The 20,701-nt window shown below is 36.4% G+C and overlaps 1 protein-coding gene across 11 annotated transcripts in view; it reads left to right on the top strand.

Annotated features, from left to right (window-relative positions):
- Positions 1-20,701, top strand: part of EPB41L2 (erythrocyte membrane protein band 4.1 like 2) — a 194,697-nt gene that overhangs the window by 111,318 nt on the left and 62,678 nt on the right. For all 11 annotated transcript variants that reach the window (XM_025042450.1, XM_025042446.1, XM_015600086.2 and 8 more), the window contains exons 4-5: positions 5,725-5,829; positions 20,176-20,218. In XM_025042450.1, the coding sequence (XP_024898218.1) occupies positions 5,725-5,829; positions 20,176-20,218 (148 nt within the window). The remainder of the gene's footprint in view (positions 1-5,724; positions 5,830-20,175; positions 20,219-20,701) is intronic.

The following is a 20,701-nucleotide window of genomic DNA, read 5'->3' as shown; positions in this document are numbered from 1 at the left end:
ATTGCCTATTTCTTGGGGCTTGGCTTCATTTGTACTTCCCTAAGGAGGTGGGTTTTTGGAAGTAAAGCATTTTACTTTCTTCTGGCCTTGCTGAGAGGAGTGTGGCCCAGGAAGACTAGCCACTCCGCGTGTTACTCACATCCCTTCCTCCCTCAGCTGCAGGGTCTAACGTGTAAATTGGAGATAGTAATGGTCCTGACCTGCTTCCCTCTCACTTGTCGCCATGAGCTTCGAGTGAGCCAATGCCTTGGGGACACCCTTTGTAATTTGCAGTGGCCTTTACATCTGTCGTTGTGACTAACTGCATAATGACTTTAAAAAAATCTTATTCTCAGATTTCTTCATGTGCATTTTTATGTTTTAATTGAAAGATCCTAGGCTAAAAATAGCAAGTTGTCTTATATTATTTTATTTTTCTTTTCCTCTCTTTTTTGTTGATCTCAACTTTATCCTCTACATCATCATGAAGCTTTTTGGAATATCAATGGATTTTTATTTTCTTAATATAATTTTCAGTTTCTTTACAACATTTATTTTCAATCATTCCCTTATCATTTTATCAGAATATTGTCTCTATAAAGGACTTTACGCCTTCTGTTTTATGAAGCAATGATTTCTTGCATACTTTTTTGAATGCTTATTGTTTTCTAATATTTTCTCGTTCCTGCGCAAAGCATTTTCAGAAACAAAGCCCTTGCATCATTTTTAAATATTGCATATCAAAACCTTTTGAATGTTAGTGAGTAAATAATTAATGGAATAAAGTGATTATAGATTAATGGATTTTATTTTATCTGTTTAGAGAACCATTGAGTTTTCTTAATTTGAGAGTTTTAGTATTCATCAGCCATTATGTCTTCTAATATTGCTTCTCCCTTGTTCTGTTGTCATCTAGAATTCTAATGAGATATATGTTGACCACTGTATTCTTTCATGTCTATGAAATTCCTTCATATTTTCCATCTCTTTGGATTTCTGTGCATTCTGGGTAGTTTTTTCATATCTGCCTTTTGGTTTACTGGTTTTCTTTTTAGCTGTATCAAACTCTTCATTTGGATTATAATTATTAGATTTCTAGATGTTCTGTTTGATTCTTTTCAGAATCTATTTTTTGATAGTTTTCCATTGATGATATTTTAAAATATTTATTTTTTAAATATATAAAACATATTTGTTTGTGTTCTATACTTGATAATTTCCATTACCTACAGTTTCTGAGGATCTGATTCTGATACTGTGTCTAACTCTCAATAATTAACAACTAGTTTCCTTGTGTATTTGATTTTTGATTATATTCGTTGGTATTTTATCTATGGAAATCATTTGCTTCTGCCAGACAGCTGGGCCCATCCAATTCTGTACCAGTTTAAACTGAATTCTCTTTTTTGGCACTTTTGAATTGAAAAGATAACGCCAGTCTCCAGATCTGCATGAGGGCTACGTCACGGTAATTCTTCTCTACCTCAGCTCCTGAGCTATGGTCTACAAACAGTAAATCTGCTACGGGATAAGTTAGTGTTTTGTTTTAAAAAGATAGTGGGATTTTTAGTCAAATAATTTCAAGAAACGTTAGGTTGAATGATAGTAAACGAGTTTTTATTTTTTCACTGTAGAAATTCTCAGGGTATCTAATGCAAATAGGAGTTTTGATGTTTAGTATTTATGTACAGTAAGCAGAATTTTTTTTGTCCCACTCTACTCCCCTTTTTGAGATATGGGTATGTATATATATGGAGCATCTCATGGAACCAGTGGGACCACTGGAACATATTTTGGCAAATACAAGTCTGTATCCTCATATCTTTGTCTGCCTTCTCATTGTCTTTCCCTCTGCATTGGCACCACTCTACTCTATAACTGTATGTGTGTGTGTGTATGTAAGAATGTGTGTATATCTGTCTTGTGTTTAAACTGCTTGAGGGAAGATGTGATTTTATCTGGTAATCTTATCACCAGTATAAGACATTGTCTTTGGGTAGAGCTCTTGCATCAGGCTATCTCATAGGCCATTGGTCAGGTATATTTGGATCATTTGGACCAGATACCTGGTTATATCCGAAGTGGTAGATTAATAGGATTTCTTTGGGGTGGGAGGGTGTTTCCTTTTTATTTTCTGTCTTGGCCTGTTGAGTATAAAGTTCCTGAGACCACGTATATTTTATTGTTGCTTCCCCAATGTCTTCTCATAGGAACTGATACATGTTAGATGCTGGATCAGTATATATTGAGCCTTTTAGCCTGTCAAGCCCTCACAGTCATGGGAGAATGAGACAGTCTACCTATCAATCATATTGTATGACTTGTCCATTATGGATGGGTTAAATTTTTCACCTTATATACTCCAGTATCTTTTGAATAGAAATTGGCTCTGTCGGACTCTGTAAACATCTGAAGAGAAAAGTAAGTTCTTTTAAATATGCTGTTTCTCCGCCTTAAAAAATAATCTCCTCTTTTAAGATTCATTGCAGATGTTGCAGTCCTGGTGAAGGTATGCTTTTTCTCTGACAGTTACTCTGTCCATTCTTGATGTTCCCGTAGCATCTTTCAGCACATGCCTCACAGTATTGTTGTGTTTTTGTCTTTCCAGCCAGACTTCTAGTTCATTGAGAGTGGAGATGTTGAATGGAAGCTTAAGTAATATGTGTGTTTAGTTAAGATCTTATCAAACATTTAAAGTATCTATTTCCTGGAGAGGGAAGGAGAAAATAGTAGAGAAGCAATCTGAGCATCTAGAAGATACTTTTGGTGTTTTTTAGATGTGGACTAGTGAAAGAACAGTTGAGAATGGAATTCAGCTATGATTGAGTAAGGCACTTGGTTTGGCATTTGGACATTTACTATCTTATCGGGTTAATTGGAACCTCCTAGTGATCTGTGAGATAGCTGTGATCTCACTTTACACTTTAAATAGACTAAGTGGCTCGTCCATTGTCACACTCGTCTAGTAATAGTGAAGTGCTTACAAAATGTTGAGTGAGGGAGAAACTCGGGCTTACTCAAGCCTTGTGCTGATGCCGCCCACTGTGCTGCCCAGCATACCAACACCAGATTGTGGTGGTGAACTTCGTAGATGTTTTCCTCTAAATCTTTTAGGGGAATTCTGTCCATGAGAGCATGTTTCTATTTTTGAAGTGGAAAGAATGAAGTGGAAAGTGAGAAAGAATGATTAATAAAAATTGACTTTACACCAGTGTTGGAATGTGTTTTCTTCGAACTGAGGCATATTATTTATAGACATCAGTTGTCTTAAATATTTTTTTACCTTAATTTCAAATAGCATTTAAACCAAATAAAAATAGTATGAATCTCCTTTGACTGTTATATTTCTGTATGATGTCTGTAGCTACTTAGTTTCAGTAGTTAGCTTATTTGAAAGTAGTTGTCATTTATAGCCAGACATTTCATAGAAATGATGTTTGTTTGGGAACTATATGTGATTAAAGGTCAGCTTTTTATATAAGCTTCTACTGAGTTTTTAATATCTTTGTAAATAAGATAAATAATCCTGCTTTATAGTAGATAAAATGTCCTCTGTGGCTCATTTATGCCTCATTATAAATGCATAGTGGGCAATGTGTAAGTAGAATACTATGGCAGAAGCTGTAATAGTTTGCTCCCTTTGTTTTCTCAGATAAGAAAAGTTCCTAATTACAAAGCAGGCACTGAAATTATAGCTGTGGTCAGTCATTATGAGACTGAGTATATTAAATGTTACCCCATTTAAAGTATGTTACATATAGTTTTTTCAGTTGATTCAATAAGTTTTTTTTTTTTTTTTTTTTTTAAACCCATAATATGCTAGGCAGTCTCGTACTGGAAATTCAGGAGTGAACAATGTTGAAATTAATGTCAAAGACAGCAAATTCTGACATTTTCGATGACCTTCAAAGTATTCTTTGCCACTGTTTGCAACCAAATTTCCTTACATTTAGTCCAGGCTCATGTAAAGAGACAGTTGATTTTACTGCACCTTTAAGAAAGTAACTGTCATGATTTCAGTCACCTCCTCATAAAATTAATTTAAAATACCTTTAAATTAAGAGTTTTAAATTACATAGATTAAAAATTGCATGTAGTTTAGATAATAAAATTCAGAAGTTTTCATTTTAAAAGCTGAAACCAAAATTTTATATAAACGAATCATTTTTTAATGTTATAAAACTCTAGATTATAACAATAAGAGCCAATAGCCAATATTGATTAAGCACTTACTGTGTGCCACACACTATTCTGAGCTCTTGTTGTGTATTACTATTCATTTAGTACTTACCACATCCTTTGTTGTAGATCCTTTTATCTCATTTCACAGATGTGCAAATTAAGGCAAATAGCAGCTGTGTCTTGTCTCTGGTCACTTGGCTTGTAAATAATGGAAATGTAGTTAGAACTTTGGTATTTGGAATCAGGAGTCCAGTTCTCTTATTTAGTACATTATATTTGTGTGTACTTTAACTATGTGGACATATAAACACATGTTTATCTTAAATGTACTTAGTAACTTAATTTTCTGGATCTGTAGTGATGTGGATAACATTGCTTATTAGTTTGAAATAATGTAATCTGTGTGGTTTTCTCCCTCTTCTACTGTTTGATATAATTCCATTTTTTAAAGAAATGTTACTATAAAAGGTATAATAGAAGTTCCAGATTCTCCTTTGCAAGTCTTTCAGGCATGAATTTCTTACTTTGCTCCCACAAAGAGGAAGAAAAGGTTAAAGGAGAGAAACAAGCTCTTGAATTGAGTTTCTGTGAAAACTATCTTTAGAAACCCCTTATTACAGTTGTACTTATTTGAAATTAAAATGTCTTTTATATATTTTCTATAATTTTCACACACTGGATAAGCTGAAAGTATACATTTTGATAGTGTAAGGACAGGGTGAAAAAAATCTGGTGGCTTGTTCATTTTTCACTTGCAGTCTTGTAGTTGCTTGGATTAGTACAGGTGGAAGGCGTATGTGTGACCTGACCTTGCAGTTGGGCATTCCCAGGGGTGTGCATCTCTATCGGAAATGAGCCACCACTTTATATTTTGCTGTTGATTAGACAATGAACTTTTCTTCTACAGCTGTCAAAGGCTTTTACATCTCTGTTGATAGCAACTTCTTAAATTAAAAAACAAAACACAACAAACTAAGGCAAAAATATGTTAGATCCTTAGAGGCAGCTAATTTATTGTCTCAGTTTTATTACCTTGTATTTTAAAAATTTGTTCTAAAGAGTAAATGCATATCATTCTTGGAAAAAAAACATACCTTTTATTGGAAAAAAAAAATAGAACAAAAATCAAACCTAAGCACTGACAATAAATCATGTTAGGTTACATTGAAGAAGAAGGTAAATGCTTTTCCTGGGAGGAGTATACATTGTAGATATGATGTGAGCCACCTTGAGGAGTTGAGGGAGGCAGTTTGGACATTATTTTGTACTGTTTTAAAAATAAATGAACTAGAATTTTACTTTTTAGTTCTTTTTATATTTACATGGAGCAGCAGTAAAACATTGAGCATTTGTCTGATCATGCATTCATGATGTGTGTATATTTGTGTCTTGGTCAGTGAATCTAAAGTAAAAAGTTAATAACTATTTTGTATTGTTAAAAAGATTGGAAAAAATATTTTATATTAAGCTAAATACTGTTATGTAATAGGATGCTCTTTATTTACAGTATTCATGGAATCTTTAAGTGCTTGAAAAGTAAACATGATATTTCTTTTACCTCAGAAACGTGCTAAGGGACAAGTGTTATTCGACAAAGTGTGCGAACATCTCAATCTCTTGGAGAAGGACTACTTCGGACTTTTGTTTCAGGAAAGCCCTGAGCAGAAAGTAAGTGAAGTTATTTCAAGTTCATTTATATCTTCTTAGAAAAATGCTGTATTTTTTCTTAACTATTCTAAATTTTCACTTTAAAATAACATATTTTATGTTTTTATCATGACTTATTTTTATGTTCATTGTAGATATTTGACGAATATTGAAAGCTTGTGTAGAGGGAACCACCTATAACTTTTTGCCATCACGTGTGTACTTTTTCACTTAGACTATAAGCACACACATTCGGTGTCTGGCGAGGGCCCACTTTCTGATTCATAGACAGTGCCTTCTCACTGTTCTTCACATGGTTTGTGGAGCAAGGTGCTCACTGAAGCCTCTTTTATAAGGGCACTAAGCCCATTCTGAGAGCTCCATTTTGATGACCTAATCAACCCCAAAGTTCCACCTCTAGATACTCTCACATAGGAGATTAGGTTTCAACATATGAATTTGGCGGGGGGTGGGGTGGGGGGGGGCGGGATACAAACATTCAGCCTCTATCACTTTCCTCATTGTTAAAGGACTTTTTCTCTTCTATATCACTTTCTGAGGCTTGAGACTTGAGTTGTGGAAAAGCTACTGAGTATAGGAGAATAAAGGTTTGGTCCATGGTTGCACCCTAAAGTGAAGCCTTTTTAGGTAGATTGTGGCTGTGGACAGACTATGATCATTCTGTTTGAGGATGCCCAGAGCACTTGGTTATAGTGAAAAGAGTTATTTTTCAGTATCTAACATTCATATCACAATAGAACAGTCAGAACAGAACAGTCAGTTGATAAATACAGGCTGTAAATTTTATTTGCCCACATGCTATTATTGTTTGTATTTATATATCCTGGTAATGAAATACAGGGTACTAAGGGTATTAATTACATATGAATTAAATTTTCTCAACTTGCTTAGTTTTAAATCCTTGATATATAATTTGTGGTTTAATTCCACATTAAAGACAATTTAAATGCCTGCCTGCCTGCTGAATAGCATGCGAATATTCTTATTAGAACTCTATGCAGAATACTTTTCTCAGAAGTAAGAGCATATTAGGCATTCAACTAAATAAACTAGGCAGTCTTCTTAGGCTTTAAATTATAAGGTGGTCTTCCTAATGTTTACAGTCATGTGCCCTTCTTTGGCCCTCTTTGCTGCAAAAGAGAAAGTACTGGGAGTTTGGCTTATTACCCAGTTTTTCTGAGATGACATATTGGTAGATCCATAGGAGTGTGTAGTGTTTATAAAATAGGGAGACTATCTGGTCTATTGTAAAATATATAGAATAACATTCTATTAGTAGAAATACAGGATATGCCGCATTAAGACAGCTGCAATTTCTGGAACACTAGATTTACATAAGGAAGAGTGATATTTAGATGGTAGGATTCACTATTTTTTATTTTGACGACTCCCAATATATGTGTCTTCATTCATGTCTTTCACCTGAATCTCAGACTCATATACTTCACTGCCTACTGGATACTACATTCAGTTACCAAAAAGCAAACTAGGCATGTTTTCCTTAAACTTCATCTGTCCCCGGAAGAGTGACAGATGTTTCTTATACCTCCTTCCATTGTTCCAGTAAGATCTGTCTTTTCCACCTGTTAACATCTCTCTCCTGGTTCTCTTTGTCCGCAGGTCTTGCTTCGGTTTAGGCCCCTGTCATCTCTTGCTTTGACTATTTTATTAGCCTCCTAACTGTACAAACTGCCCAGTCCCAGGCCTCTATGATCATGCTTCATACCTCATATCTGATTTTGGCACTCCCTGGCTTAAAGCCATTTAGTGGATACAATCTAACCCTCTTAGTGCGGTTTACCCAGCTCTTGGTCATGAGACTGCAGTCTGTTTACTTAGCTTCATTTCTCAGTAAACTCTCACATACAGTCCATATGTAATCAACACCAGTTTCTCTTCTAAAGGAGCCTTGCTGGTCCATACAATATCTGCTCGAACATACTACTCTCTACATTTGGAATGTCCTTCCCATTTTTGTATCTGAATGCCAGCTTTTCCTAAAGGTCCAACTTCAGTATCCTATTCGATGTGATTCCCTTGACCACCCACCACCACCCTTCCTGCCCCAACTCAAGGAGAGTTGACAGTTCCTTCCCTTTGTCATCTAGATATTTAGCACAAACCTTTTTTGTGTGTCAGCCTTTCTCCCCATTACTCTAGAACTTCTGGAGGGTAGAGAACATACCTTTTTATCTGTATAGCCTCAGATATTTATTAAATACTACCTGCATGCCATTTCATACCCATTAGGATGGCCACTATAAAAAAAACAACAACAAAAAATAGTAAATAACAAGTGTTGATAAAGATGTGAAGAAATTGGAACCTTTGCACACAGGTGATGAGAATGTAGTATGGTACAGCTATTATGGGAAACAGGTAGAGATTACTCAAAAAATTAAAAATAGAATTATCATATGATCCAGAAATCCCACTTCTGGTATATATTCAAAAGAATTGCAAGCAGGATCTTGAAGAGAGATTTGCACACCCATCTTCACTGCAGCATTACTCACACACAGTAGCCAAGAGGTGGAAGCAATCCAGATGTCCTTTGATGGATGACTTGGATAAAAAAAATATGAATAGAATGTAATGAGTCTTGAAAAGAAGGAAATCTTGTCACATGCTATATACCATGGATGAACCTAAAAAACATCATATTAAGTGAAATAAACTTGTTATAAACAAACAAAACAAGCACTGTATGAGTCTACTTACATGAGGTATCCATAGTTAAAACTCATGGAAACAAAGTAGAATGGTACTTTCCGACTGAAGGGAAGCAGAAATGGAGAGTTGCTCAGCGGGTATACAGAGTTTCAGTTTTGAAGATGAACAAGTTTCAGAATCTGTTCTGCAACAATGTGAATGTAATTAGCACTGCTGAAGTATACTAAAAAATAGTTAAGATGGTAAATTTTATGTGTGTGTGTGTTTACCACAATTAAAAAAAAATACTGCTCATGTATAAACCAGTGTACTCAACTATGTAAACAATTAAGGCATAGACTCTGCTTCATGGACGTCCCACTTAAGTTCTAGATGAGGAGACAGTATAAAAAACCAAATTACACAATTACTAAATTTTGATTACTGCACTATAGCGGAGAGTCAGGGTACTGATGGAGAAGACTTTTGGGACAGAATGCTGCTTGAGCAGAGACATAAAGTGCGAGTGGACTTTGGCTGGGTGAGGGGACATGGGAAGGACCTTGAGGCAGAAATTACCGACTGTTTGAAAACTGGAGAGAAGTCTGGTGTGGTTAGTGGGGGGATGATAAAATGAGGCTGGGGAAAGAAGTCAGTTATTGATGGGGCTCAGATCATGCACAGCTTTCTAGGCTATATATTAAAACTTGGGAGATTTCCTTTTTCATAAGAAAAATGGTAAGTCATTGATGGGCTGAAGCAGTGATGTGAGACAACCAGTTTTGCCTTTAAAAAGATCACTTTGGCTGTCAGACTGGGGTGAGAGGGAACTCGAACAGAACTGCTCACTGAAAGTACAAAAGTGGACTCAGCTGAGGTTGTGGTAGTGAAAGTAGACAAGCAAATGATTTAAGAGAGATTTAGAAAGGAGATAGAAGCAATCTGATGATTGATTGGGTGTGAGGGATGATGAACATCAAAAATAAGGGCTGAGTTTCTGGATGGAGTGGGATGCCCTTCAGTGAGAAAGGCGAGGACCCATTTGGGGGATGGCAGGGTATATCATGAGTGTAGTTTCAGATATGTTAAATTTTAGGTCACATAACAACTTTTGGAAGAACAAGCAAATCGCTGAATTTAATTTTGGATATGCCTTAAAGAATGGCAGCTAGCATGGAACAAATACTCTAAGTGGAATCTATCTCAACAGTACAGAGTGCAGTGGGGTAGTTTTACCTGATGAGAATAACATATTTATATTGAGGCTTGTGGTCAAGCATACTTATTCATAATTTCTTTTAAAAAAATCTGAATTGGCTTTTACCAGAAAAATATTCTAAAATGAGATAGACAGGACTATTAATAGCTAATCTGTCTGGGATTCTTGCAGCAGGCAGTGTTCTAAGCATTGACACGTGTTTACAGAATAACCTTCAAAGGTAGGTTTTATCAACCACACTTTATAAATACGGAAAGTTGAGGCATAGAGAAGTTAAATAATTTACCCAGAGTCGCATAGGTAATAAATATTGAAGACAAGATCTAAAACCAGGTCAACTAAGAAAAAGAAATATAGAAAATTTAACAATTCTAAACTTTCTGCCAGTCAAGGTAAAAATGGGTACGTTTTTTTTTTACCTGTCATCACTGGAGAAGTGGAATAATATCATCTTGCCCTAGAGGATATTTTCATCTTATTCTGAAAGTCCTTCTGCAAGGCTATGTATGAGGTGTCAAAGGATGTTATGGGCAGTGTTCCCATTATGAGATTTCCAGCTGATGTATCTATAATGCTGTCAATAAATTTAAGGGATGACCTGACTTACCGATGGTTATTCTGTGAGAGTCCATGCCAGTGCTTCTCAAAAAGGACTTTTTCCTTCCTATCAGAATCACCTGGGAGATGAATTTCCAACCCGGAATCTTATTTATCTTTCTTTTACACTCATTGTTCACTCAGAGGCACACACAGGCACACATATCTACCCTGACATTATACTCACTGAACGTGCCATGATTTCTCCCCTCCCCATTAAAAAATAGTGCCATCACTGTTTACTTGTGGAATGTTAAGGGATGTTACAGCCTATGGGATGGTTCATATCCCTCACATATCTAGGGACAGAAAATAGACCAAAACTTTTTGATCAGTGTCTTAGTTCTTTTGGAGAAATATCAGAGAATGGATGGCTTATAAACAACAGAAATTTATTTCTCACATTTCTAGAGGCTGGAAAGTCCAAGATCAGGATGCTAGCAGATTCGGTACCCAGCGAGGGCTGCTTTTCTGGTTCATAGACAATGCCTTCTTGCTGTGTCCTCAAATGGCGGAAGGGGTTGAAGCAATTCTCTGATGCCTCTGTTATAAGGGCACTAATCCAATCATGACGGCTCCATCCTCATGACCAAATTATGCCCCAGAGGCCCCACCTTAATATCATCACATCCTGCATTACGATTTCAACAAACCTTCAGACCATAGCAGTCAGGCTAATATTATTTAAGTATATAGGCTTCTAGTAATCTAACTCAGTTCAATGGTAGAACTTAACATAACCTATTCTAAATACCAGCTGGACATTTATTAGTGACTAAGAGACACTTTTAAGTTTCACTGCCTGAAAAGGGCCTATGGTATGAATATTTTATATTGTTCTATAAAGGCAGTTCTATAAATTTTGGAAATACTAGCAGTTTAATATTGACATTCTATTATAGAAATTGAGAATTGTGACCAGTATTTTGAATGTGGGCAGAGTAAGGACATACTGCATGAAAGAAAGGTAATGGCTCCAGTATGAAGCATCATGGTTTATATGAGAAGTTTCAATTTGTTTGACAGGGCTGGAGGATGTGGCAGCTTCAGTCTCTCTATCCAAGAGGGAGGGACCTATGAGCAATTGGCAGGTTAGAAGGAGGAGTTGGGGGCTTGTCTGGAAGCTGTGTTTTCTCAGCAAGCACAGTGTTTTTAATTTATATCATGAATTAATTTTGGGGCTTTGTGAGGAGTGCTGGTGGAGATTATGGGAAAGCTAGGCAAAGGTCATTATTTTGGAAGGCCTTGTATCTTGTGCTAAAGAAGTTAGATTTTTATCCTGATGTGAAGGGTTTTAGGTAGGAAATGACACTATAAAATTTGCATTTCAGAAAGAGTAACCTTTTTATGGCATATAGGGGACTGAGACCAGAGGCAGGAAGGTCAATCTAGTCCAGAGGTGATGGAAACTAGGGCAATGACATTAAAAGTGATGATGAAGAGATGGCGGTACTAAGTAGGTTATGTGTGCAGTATCTTATGACTAATCAGCTCTGAGGTCTGAGGGCAAGGAAGGGTTTGAGGATAAGTCCCAAGATTCAAGCTTGGGTAACTGGGGAGCTTATTGGAGAATTTTATACAAGGACCTTTGAGGATAAGCAGCAGTTTGGGGCTGGGGGCAGAGATGGAATCTAATTTTCATTTTGCTAAGGTGGAAATGCTTGTAGGCTATTGGCTACATGATGTTTGGGGGTCAAGGGGTAGGTGATGGCTGAGGAAAGTTAACAGTAAAGAATTTGAGAGTGGGTATAAACTATGATTTAAAGAAGCTTGTGTGTAGGGAAGGACAGGTGGGACAGTGATACGAGAGGATATAGACCAGCACTGTTCAATAGACCTTTCCATGATGATGTCATGTTCTAGACCTGCTCTGTCTGGTGTGCTAGCCACCAGCCAGATATAGCAACTGAAATATGGCCGGTGCACCTGAGGAAGTGAAGTTAAATTTTATTAAATAGTACAAATTTAAATTTAAATAGCCTGTTGAGACTGATGGCTAGTATGTATAACAGTACAGAGAGGCTACCAGGGATTTGGAGGTTGACATTTTCTTGGATGGAAAGAACTTTGACTTTGTCTATGGAAAAGCCCACGAAAAGGTTAAGGTTGAAGAGAGAGGAAAGTGAAGATAATGGAAGCTTCCATAGTCAGGATAAGCCTTGAATAAAGAGGACGACCTCATCCCAAGTCTGCAAGAAGTAAGATAAGAAGGAGTGGTGCAGTTTTAAATAAATCCAAGTTAAGCAAAGTGCTGCGTAAAATCTCAGAAACAGGGTAAAATCATCCACTGAGAGTGACTAGGGTAGTAGTGGGGACCCAAAGATGCAGATTGGAGATCATACAGTCGTGATGGCAGCAGAATATTGGTGTGTTTTTCTCTAATTGCCATCTACAGTTTGGGTGTGATAGTGAAGAGATGAATTATTAAGGGGGTTCCCAGTTTTCTGTGTTCACAGTGGTTATGGTAAGAGGACGAAATTCGTGATGCTGATGAGATGGTAGTGAAGCTGAGTGCTGATTCTTCATCAGTTCACAGGAAGGAACATAACTGAATCTGAAACGGGCTGATAGGTGGGGGAAAAATGGCTAGGGCCAAGGAATCAAAGTCCATAGAAGTTGATGATCAAGTACAGTGGAAATAAATGGATTGAAAACTTGGGAGAGGAGACGATTGCATCCGAGAATGGGATGATAAAGTCTGATGAGGCGGAGAACTCTGTGTGATGACAGGACCAGTTGTTCAGCCACAAAAAGAGATGGCTGATAAGGAGAAGGCAAGGTCATTAGGGCAGAGGATATTAAAGTAAGATTACGTATAGGATTCTCATTGACAAAAAAAGGCTAATGCTAAACAAGGAACTCATAATTCTTATTTACTTTGTAGCTTCACTTATGAAATGCAAGATGAAAGTGCTCACAAATTTAGACATGCACTTTGTTTTCTAGGCATGAGCTACAGAACATTGGGAGAATAAACAGTGGAGTGTCCTTTCTGAAATATTCACTTTTTAGAATTTGAATGCTCAAATGTAATTGGCAATATAATTATTCATATGAAACCTGTTTGCTTTCATAACTTTTGTATTACATTTTTTTTATTCCTCTCACTTGTATAGACAAGATTTCAGTCCTCAAGACATCAGGCAAAAGAACTCTTATTTTTCAGTTATAGACTTGTATGGTGTCCTATTTTCCCACAGAGTAAGCTGTACCAGCTCAGCTTAATCAGTCCTATTTTGTTTGAAACCCATTCAGTTTCAACAGTAGGATATACTTTAGGATACAGGAATTTAAGATGCATTCTCTTTCATGCTGAATATTATTTGCATTTATAGAAGTTTCAGTCACTTGCCATTTCAACATATTATAAAGTAAAGGTGAGGGTAAAGCCATGGTTATTTGTGTACAAACTTTACATGGAGAAAAATATCTAAACTTTTGATTTTCGTGTTAATACTCCATTGTTTTTCTCATTGTTGAGACCTTGAGTTGGAAGACTTTCAATTCACTTTTGAGTATGAAAATCTATCATTATTAATCTTAGAACTTTATCATATCAAGAACTCTTATGTAAACTTCACAATGGAAAATGTCATTAAAATATGTCGAATTGAGCAATATATTACTCTTTTATATATGAAATCCCAAGTCCATAGAATTCTTATGTCTACATGGAACCATCATTAAGAATTTTGGACTGTCTTTAAAGTGGAAAAAGATTGTTTTGAATTTTTGATGTTAATAGAGTTTGGCATCTGACCCCAGGATTATAATGTCATTTTGCTTCAAGCCATATTGAAAGTGGAGCCTATTAGAAGTAGTTGATAGTCACAGCAAACTTTTTAAAAATTGATTTAAAGCTCTTGCCTAATAGCCAGAGCATTTCTCCCCAGAAACTAGAACTAAAAGCTCAAATGTTAACCTTTTTGTCATATGTAAACTATTCTTTAATAAAATTCTATATTCAATCCAGTTATGCCTTATAATACCATAGACTGAAGTTGAATCATGTTCTACCAGATGTACACTGACTGTTTAACTGTAACATAGAAAGCCTGTAACTTCACAGCTAAGCACCAGCATTATAGTAATAGTCTATTAGACCTAATTTAAGCAAAGGTATAATAAAGGGAACCGGCTTTAGTGCTATAAATTCTTAAGGGAAAAATGCAGATTTCAGACAAACTTACTCATACTGTTAACATTTAGAAGTATGAGTGAGTTTGGTTGAATTTAATTTCTCTCACCTAGCCAAATTGATAAGCACCAAAAATGAGTGAGGAAGGTATGGCTAGGCATTTTGAAAAACTTTTAACTGTGGAATCTCAATATCTAGCCTAAAGGAGAATTAGGCAAGATAGATTTTATTTTGGGAGGTGAAGGGGAGGGTAGTGGGACCTAGAAGGTAGATTTTGTGACTGTATTTTGAGTTGTTATCTAGGTCTAGTGTGGTCGGTGGCTGGTGACAGGCAGCTGCACAGTAAGACTGCCAATGGGATGCTGCTGGTCGATGGGCCTGGTTTCTCATCTTTGTCAGGTGAAAGTGGAGTATATAGATCTTGATATTGTTTGAAACAGCTATTTAGTGTGATGGAAGGAGTTTACTTAGATGTGGGAATGTGGAAGCAGTGGCGTTCTCGGATTTTCTGCAGGATGCCGTCAGCAATTGGACTATTTAGCCAGTGAAGTCTGGGCATATCTATCTGACAAGCCAGTTAAAGGACTTGAAAAATGTCTCTTTACACATGACTTTCAGGAAACGACAGGAATTTACATAAAAAGGAATCTAGGGCTCTACTACTCAAAGAGTGGTCCGGGAACCAGTGGCCTTGGCACCACCTAAAAGCTTGTTGGAAGTGAAGAATTCCAGGTCCTCACCCTAGACTGACCAACTTGCAGCCTGTTCTTTGACGAGATTTTCAGGTGATATATGCAAACCTTTAAAGTTTGAGAAGCACTGAAATAGGGGATTAGATGTTCTTTTGAGGTGGCAGAGAGGATTATAGGAGTTTAGAAAATCAGGAAAGCCAAGGGAGTAGGGGGCCCTCATAACCCAAAGTGGCTCGTGATTCCAGAAATGTTCCAGTACTCATAGCCACTTAGGTGGGAGTTAGGCCATTCCAATTCTATTTGGAAATTTGGACCATAAATCTCTGAGGGTTTTCCTAACACTGATATCCTATAAATATAAATATAATGATTCATAATCAAGCTTTCGAATATTTTAGATATTTCTGTTGTTAGTGGATAATTGAGAATCATCTTCATTTTACATTTTTTTTCTGAGAACCAATGTTAAAAATATAGGGACGTGCCAGAAGACTTGGCTGTTTTGCCCACAGATTTGTAGTGGATAGAGAGTAGGACTAAGAAGCTTCTCTGATAAACTAACAGAAGGACTTCTGTGTAAAAACAAAACAAAACAAAAAATAGGTGTATAGTTTTTTGCTTTGCTGCTTAGTTAAAAAAAAAAGTCTGTAACTTTTAAGGCAGAGTTTTTAAAATTTTTAACATTTTTTTGTGCCATGGATTTCTTTGGCAGTCTAGTGAATTCTATGGGTCGCTTATGAGAACAGTGTTTGAATATATAATTGCAATAAAGCATACAGGCCTATAAAGAAAGCCATTAAATAGATAACATTCTCAAAATATTAAAGAATTTATAGTAAAGTAATCATCACTATCTAGTCTCCTACTGTGATTTCAAAATGTTGATTAGCATAAATGACATTTCAAGATCTGTAACTACTGTAATTTGATATGGAACTATTTTTGATTCCTACAAGTGACAAAGCTAAAGGTACTCTTAATATTAACCAGATTTTCTTCTACATTTGTAATTGATGGTAATGCTAATTTTCAGTTCGAAGTCAGTGAAGTAAGGACGTAAGATTTTTTCTCCAACTGATTCATAGACTGTCGACTTAATAACACTGACACTCAGGACTACATTTTAATTCTAGTTTACTTCCGTTGGAAGCCTGTGATAGGATTCCTTGTAAGTTTTATTAATTTATTTTACCTGATGGTCATTCAGAAGATAAATGCTTACTGAGCTCGTACTTTGGGTACAGAGTGGGGATAGGAAGCGGAAGGTGAGGGAGGAGGATACCAAATTGAGTGAATGAATGTCCCTGCTCTTAAGTAGCTGGCAAAATACTTCTCTTCTAATAAACCAAAATAGATTTTATTGAAATCGAGCACGGATTTTAGCACTTTTTAGTTTTTCAATGTTGATTATACCTTAAAACTTGGGACACACTGAGAAAATTCTTCTCTTGCCTGATCATGAATCGCCTGCAGCTGTCACTTAAAACAGAGATTCTCAGGCCCCCGTCCTCAAGAATGTTTTGGTATGTTTCGGGTAGATGATGGGTAAATCTGTTTGTTCCATTTAACAGATGTGCCAGATGGATCCTTATCATTAGGCAAAATTTAGAAAAACTTAGCTAGGTAATACTTTCACATGATAGAAGCATTTGGACTAGTCATACTTGTAATTATTTTCATGAGAAGCAATTGTGCTGTTTATGTCTTGTCTTCATTTCCAGGAAGAGGCTTTGTAGAAAGGGCTGTTATTATCAGATAATTTTCTCTAAGGAAAGGGGGTCTGATTTTTATTTCATCTGGCCCATGAATATAGTGACTGTATTTTGTGAACCCAGAGCCTGATTTATTAACTTTTTGTGGATAGAAATGTTTTATAAATGTTAACTTTTTAAATATATTTAACAGATTACCTTTGGAAATATAAAATTATGTGAAGAAGGGATATATATACACACACACACACACACACCCCCCAAAAGGTGATAAGCCAATTTAATTTTATCATTGCAAAAAAACCATCTATTTAAGGCACTTGGTAAAGTACTTTATATAGGTACTTAATTTTCAGGAAGCATTCAAATGAATGATTGGTTAAAAAGAACTACCTAGTGAGGTGGATGTTATGATCCTCATTTTGCAGTTGAGGAAATTGAGGCTTAAAAGCTAAGGAATGAATCCAAGTTTATACAGAGTTGGTGGAAAGCCAAAATTTGACTCTGTATATTTTTCATTCCAAAGTATATATATATGTTGCAGTCAAATCTTTTTTTTTTTTTTTTAAAGAGAATAATCTATCATGGTGTGTACATATGTGCATTTATGTTATTCACTTTTTCCATCTTTTTGAGTCTGCTTCTTGATTCACCCAGCACTCCTCCTGTGTCAAAACCGAGAACTTTTTATTTGTTAAAGAGTTTTATGTCTACATGTGTAATTGCTGATGCAGATAATACACTTGTATTTCTTTTGAAAGTCATATTAAGTCAGTATTTTGTTTTTTTACTTATGAATTTAAGACCCTAGGCAGTAAAATTATATCCCACTCATGATCTAAGTACTTACTGGAACTAATTATTCAAATCAAAATAAATCTAATAAAATAATGTAATCTGTAGTCTTTTAAGATGACCACAGCATCGGGAGGGAGGAAGAAAGCAATGGGCAGATATTAATCAAGAGGTATTAATTTAGTACCTTACTGGTTGCCTAAAACTGTCAAATACTGCGAAGGATACAAGTAGTATGGTCTGTCCCGGCCCTTGCAAAGTCGTACTGGGGACGGGGAGACCTCCTTACGCCTTGGTAGGAGTGGTGCTCACTAGTGTAGAAGCAAATGCGTTGGCAGCAAAGGGAAAACCAGGTAAGCAAACGGAAGGAGGCACTTCTGCTGCTGCTGTTTGATCGCTTCAGCAAACTCTGCCCACTTAGCCCTTAGATAGGAGTTTGAAAGAAAAGAAGCCATTGTAAATCTTCTAATATTGCAGCTGGCCATGTTGTAGAAAGTGGCCCAAGAATGACACTTGAGTCTGAATATGGCTGGCTGGTGCACAGAAACTTGTCACTCATACTCCTGGGTCTGTAGAGCTGTGTGACTCTCTCCACGCTGTGCAGAAACTGTCAGGGAACTTGTACCAAGGGGATTGGTGCTTTGGGTGAGAATGGAAGGTGCCGGATGGCTGGGACGCTGAGTCATTCTGGGGTCACTGAAGACGATGTTGCTTCCACCATCTTCCTCTTAGAACAGAGAGAGGTCTTTTTTGCTCTTTTGTAGCAGGCATCTGTATCAACTGTCACATGAAGAAACCCAAGGTTTGGGAGAGTCTGTCTAGCCCTTTAAGACCAGTACTTTCCCCTATACTCTACTCTTTTCCTGTGATAATGGTTTTTTTTTTTTTCTTTTCAGTTTGGCACCAGTTGTCTCTAATTCAGTTATTCTTGCTGTGGTTGTTACTTCCTTGGATGAAATGCCACAACACATTTGACTTCCTTTACCTCTCCCCCAGCCTCTCCTCTGTCTGGGCTAGAGACTGAATGATGTATTTTTCTCATTTTTGTTCACTCATCATAGCCGGCCATTTGCGAGCCAGCTGTTGTGTGGGACAGCAGCTGCAGGGCAAGGAAGTTGAATGCCAGGCTCTTTTCTGAGGGAAGAATTAGAGCTTCTCCCTAACATTGCACTGGAGGTACCATTAGAAGGTCCTACTGGCTCGTCACATTGAGCCATGCAGCTGGGACACCACTAATATGAAACTGGATTAAGTTCTAATAGTTCTTTATGGAGAGGTTTGAGGATAACCAGTGGTAGAACAGAGCCCTGCTCACCTTGGATCCTTGCTGCCCTGAGTGCAGGCAGTGACTGGAGTGGTAAAACCCTTAGGGGTCTATGCAGCTTTGCTTTCAAATCATCCCCTTGTTACTACTTTTTAATAGTGTAAGCTAACGTTCTGTTGTACTAATTCAGTATCTTGCTGAGAGAGCAGGTTATTTTCTACATAACAATAAACATTTTAGTCGTTTGCTTTATATGTCCAAATAACATTCTGTTTAAGTACAGATATTATATAATAAATTATTTTGGATACTTAAAGTGAATGAAATTTATTGTAAAGCCAATTATTTGAATCAGTTTATTGTATCTCAAAAAGGTACTTGTTCTCCTGTGTTAGCGAAGATAAAGTAAGGTGAACTTTAATAATGACTTAAAAGGATAAGGTGGAGAAGTATAAAAAAGCAAAAAAAAATTTATATATACTTATATAATTTTTTTAGATGTGTGTTTTGCCTATAGCTTTGAAAGACGAATATTTAATGTCTTTAAAGTAGGTGGTTTGAATCTAGAAGTTCGATCATTTTTGCTTTAGGATGTTATATTATAGTGGTTTCCTAGAATATTTTTATGTTAGCTTTCTCAAAAGGTAGAGATAAGGGGAAGTGAAAAAAAGTTCTTAATGGTTGTGACTTCCAGCTTGGAGTGAAGTTTTAAGCAGGAAAACCAGGAAGGAAAATTTCTACTCCAATCTGACAGCACTTCTCCAAAGCATTGCACAGTTACAGAGAAAAAGAAAATTTAAGGAGGAAGAAGAGGAAGAGTTGGCTTTAGGAGTTGAGATCATTGTTTTTACTGGAGGATACATACTTTTAACCAATAGATTCTGATTCAGATTTTATTCTTTATGAATTGGAGCTAATTATTGCTTTCATTTCAGTGTCCATGAGGGCTGTTTCCTGGTAGTTCTGCTATAGAATAAAGACTATGTGTAGATATATCATGTCTTGTCATTTGGTTAGGTGTTTGATTTCAGATCCCAGAAAAATGAGGCCCAAGAGACTCATCTTAAAAGTGTTTTAATATTTTATTTATAACACACACATTCAAAAATAAATCAATACTTAGCCCAGTGGAATGCTAATAGGTGAAACGAACTTCGAATAGGACTTTATTAAAATATGTTTGTATTTACTTAAGTGTGTGAACTCTAAACTGTTTCATTTTGGACTCTGGAATATTTCTCATGGGTTAATTAACCTTTATTTCCCTCCCCCCGCAGAACTGGCTAGATCCTGCAAAAGAAATAAAGAGACAACTGCGAAGTAAGTATTTAAATAATCATACTTTGAAGTTATTAAGTTAATCTTTACATCTGTCTTTAATAAAATTCATGGAAATGTAAACTAGAATAATAAGATAGTGATAGAATGATCAACTGTATTTTGCATTTATGTCATATAGGAATTTAAGGATGCTAACAGTATTTTTGTGGAATCATGATTTAATTTTATGCATGGCTTAAGGACTCCCATACTGGTCCAGAGGTTCTAGACTCATCGTCCTAAGTATTTCCTCATGGTGTCTGCCCCTGTGAAGTATAGATGATCTTTTTTCTCTGGGAATAAGAATGAAAAGCTGCTTTTCTATAACTTTTATTCTAGATAAACCTAGTACTGTTACTTTGTCTACTTAATTTTGGAAGTGTTTAATTAGTAAGGATATCATCATCTCTGGCCCCAGAGGCTTTTAGACGCAGTTCGTAGATGTCCTGGAGAGAGGACTGTAGGAAGAGAGAAAAGCTTGCA

Source organism: Pteropus alecto, unplaced genomic scaffold (assembly GCF_000325575.1).
Source record: "Pteropus alecto unplaced genomic scaffold, ASM32557v1 scaffold79, whole genome shotgun sequence".
NCBI classification, from domain to species: Eukaryota; Metazoa; Chordata; class Mammalia; order Chiroptera; family Pteropodidae; genus Pteropus; species Pteropus alecto.
Note: the sequence above shows the minus strand (reverse complement) of the source record. Positions and strands in the feature narration are given on the sequence as shown.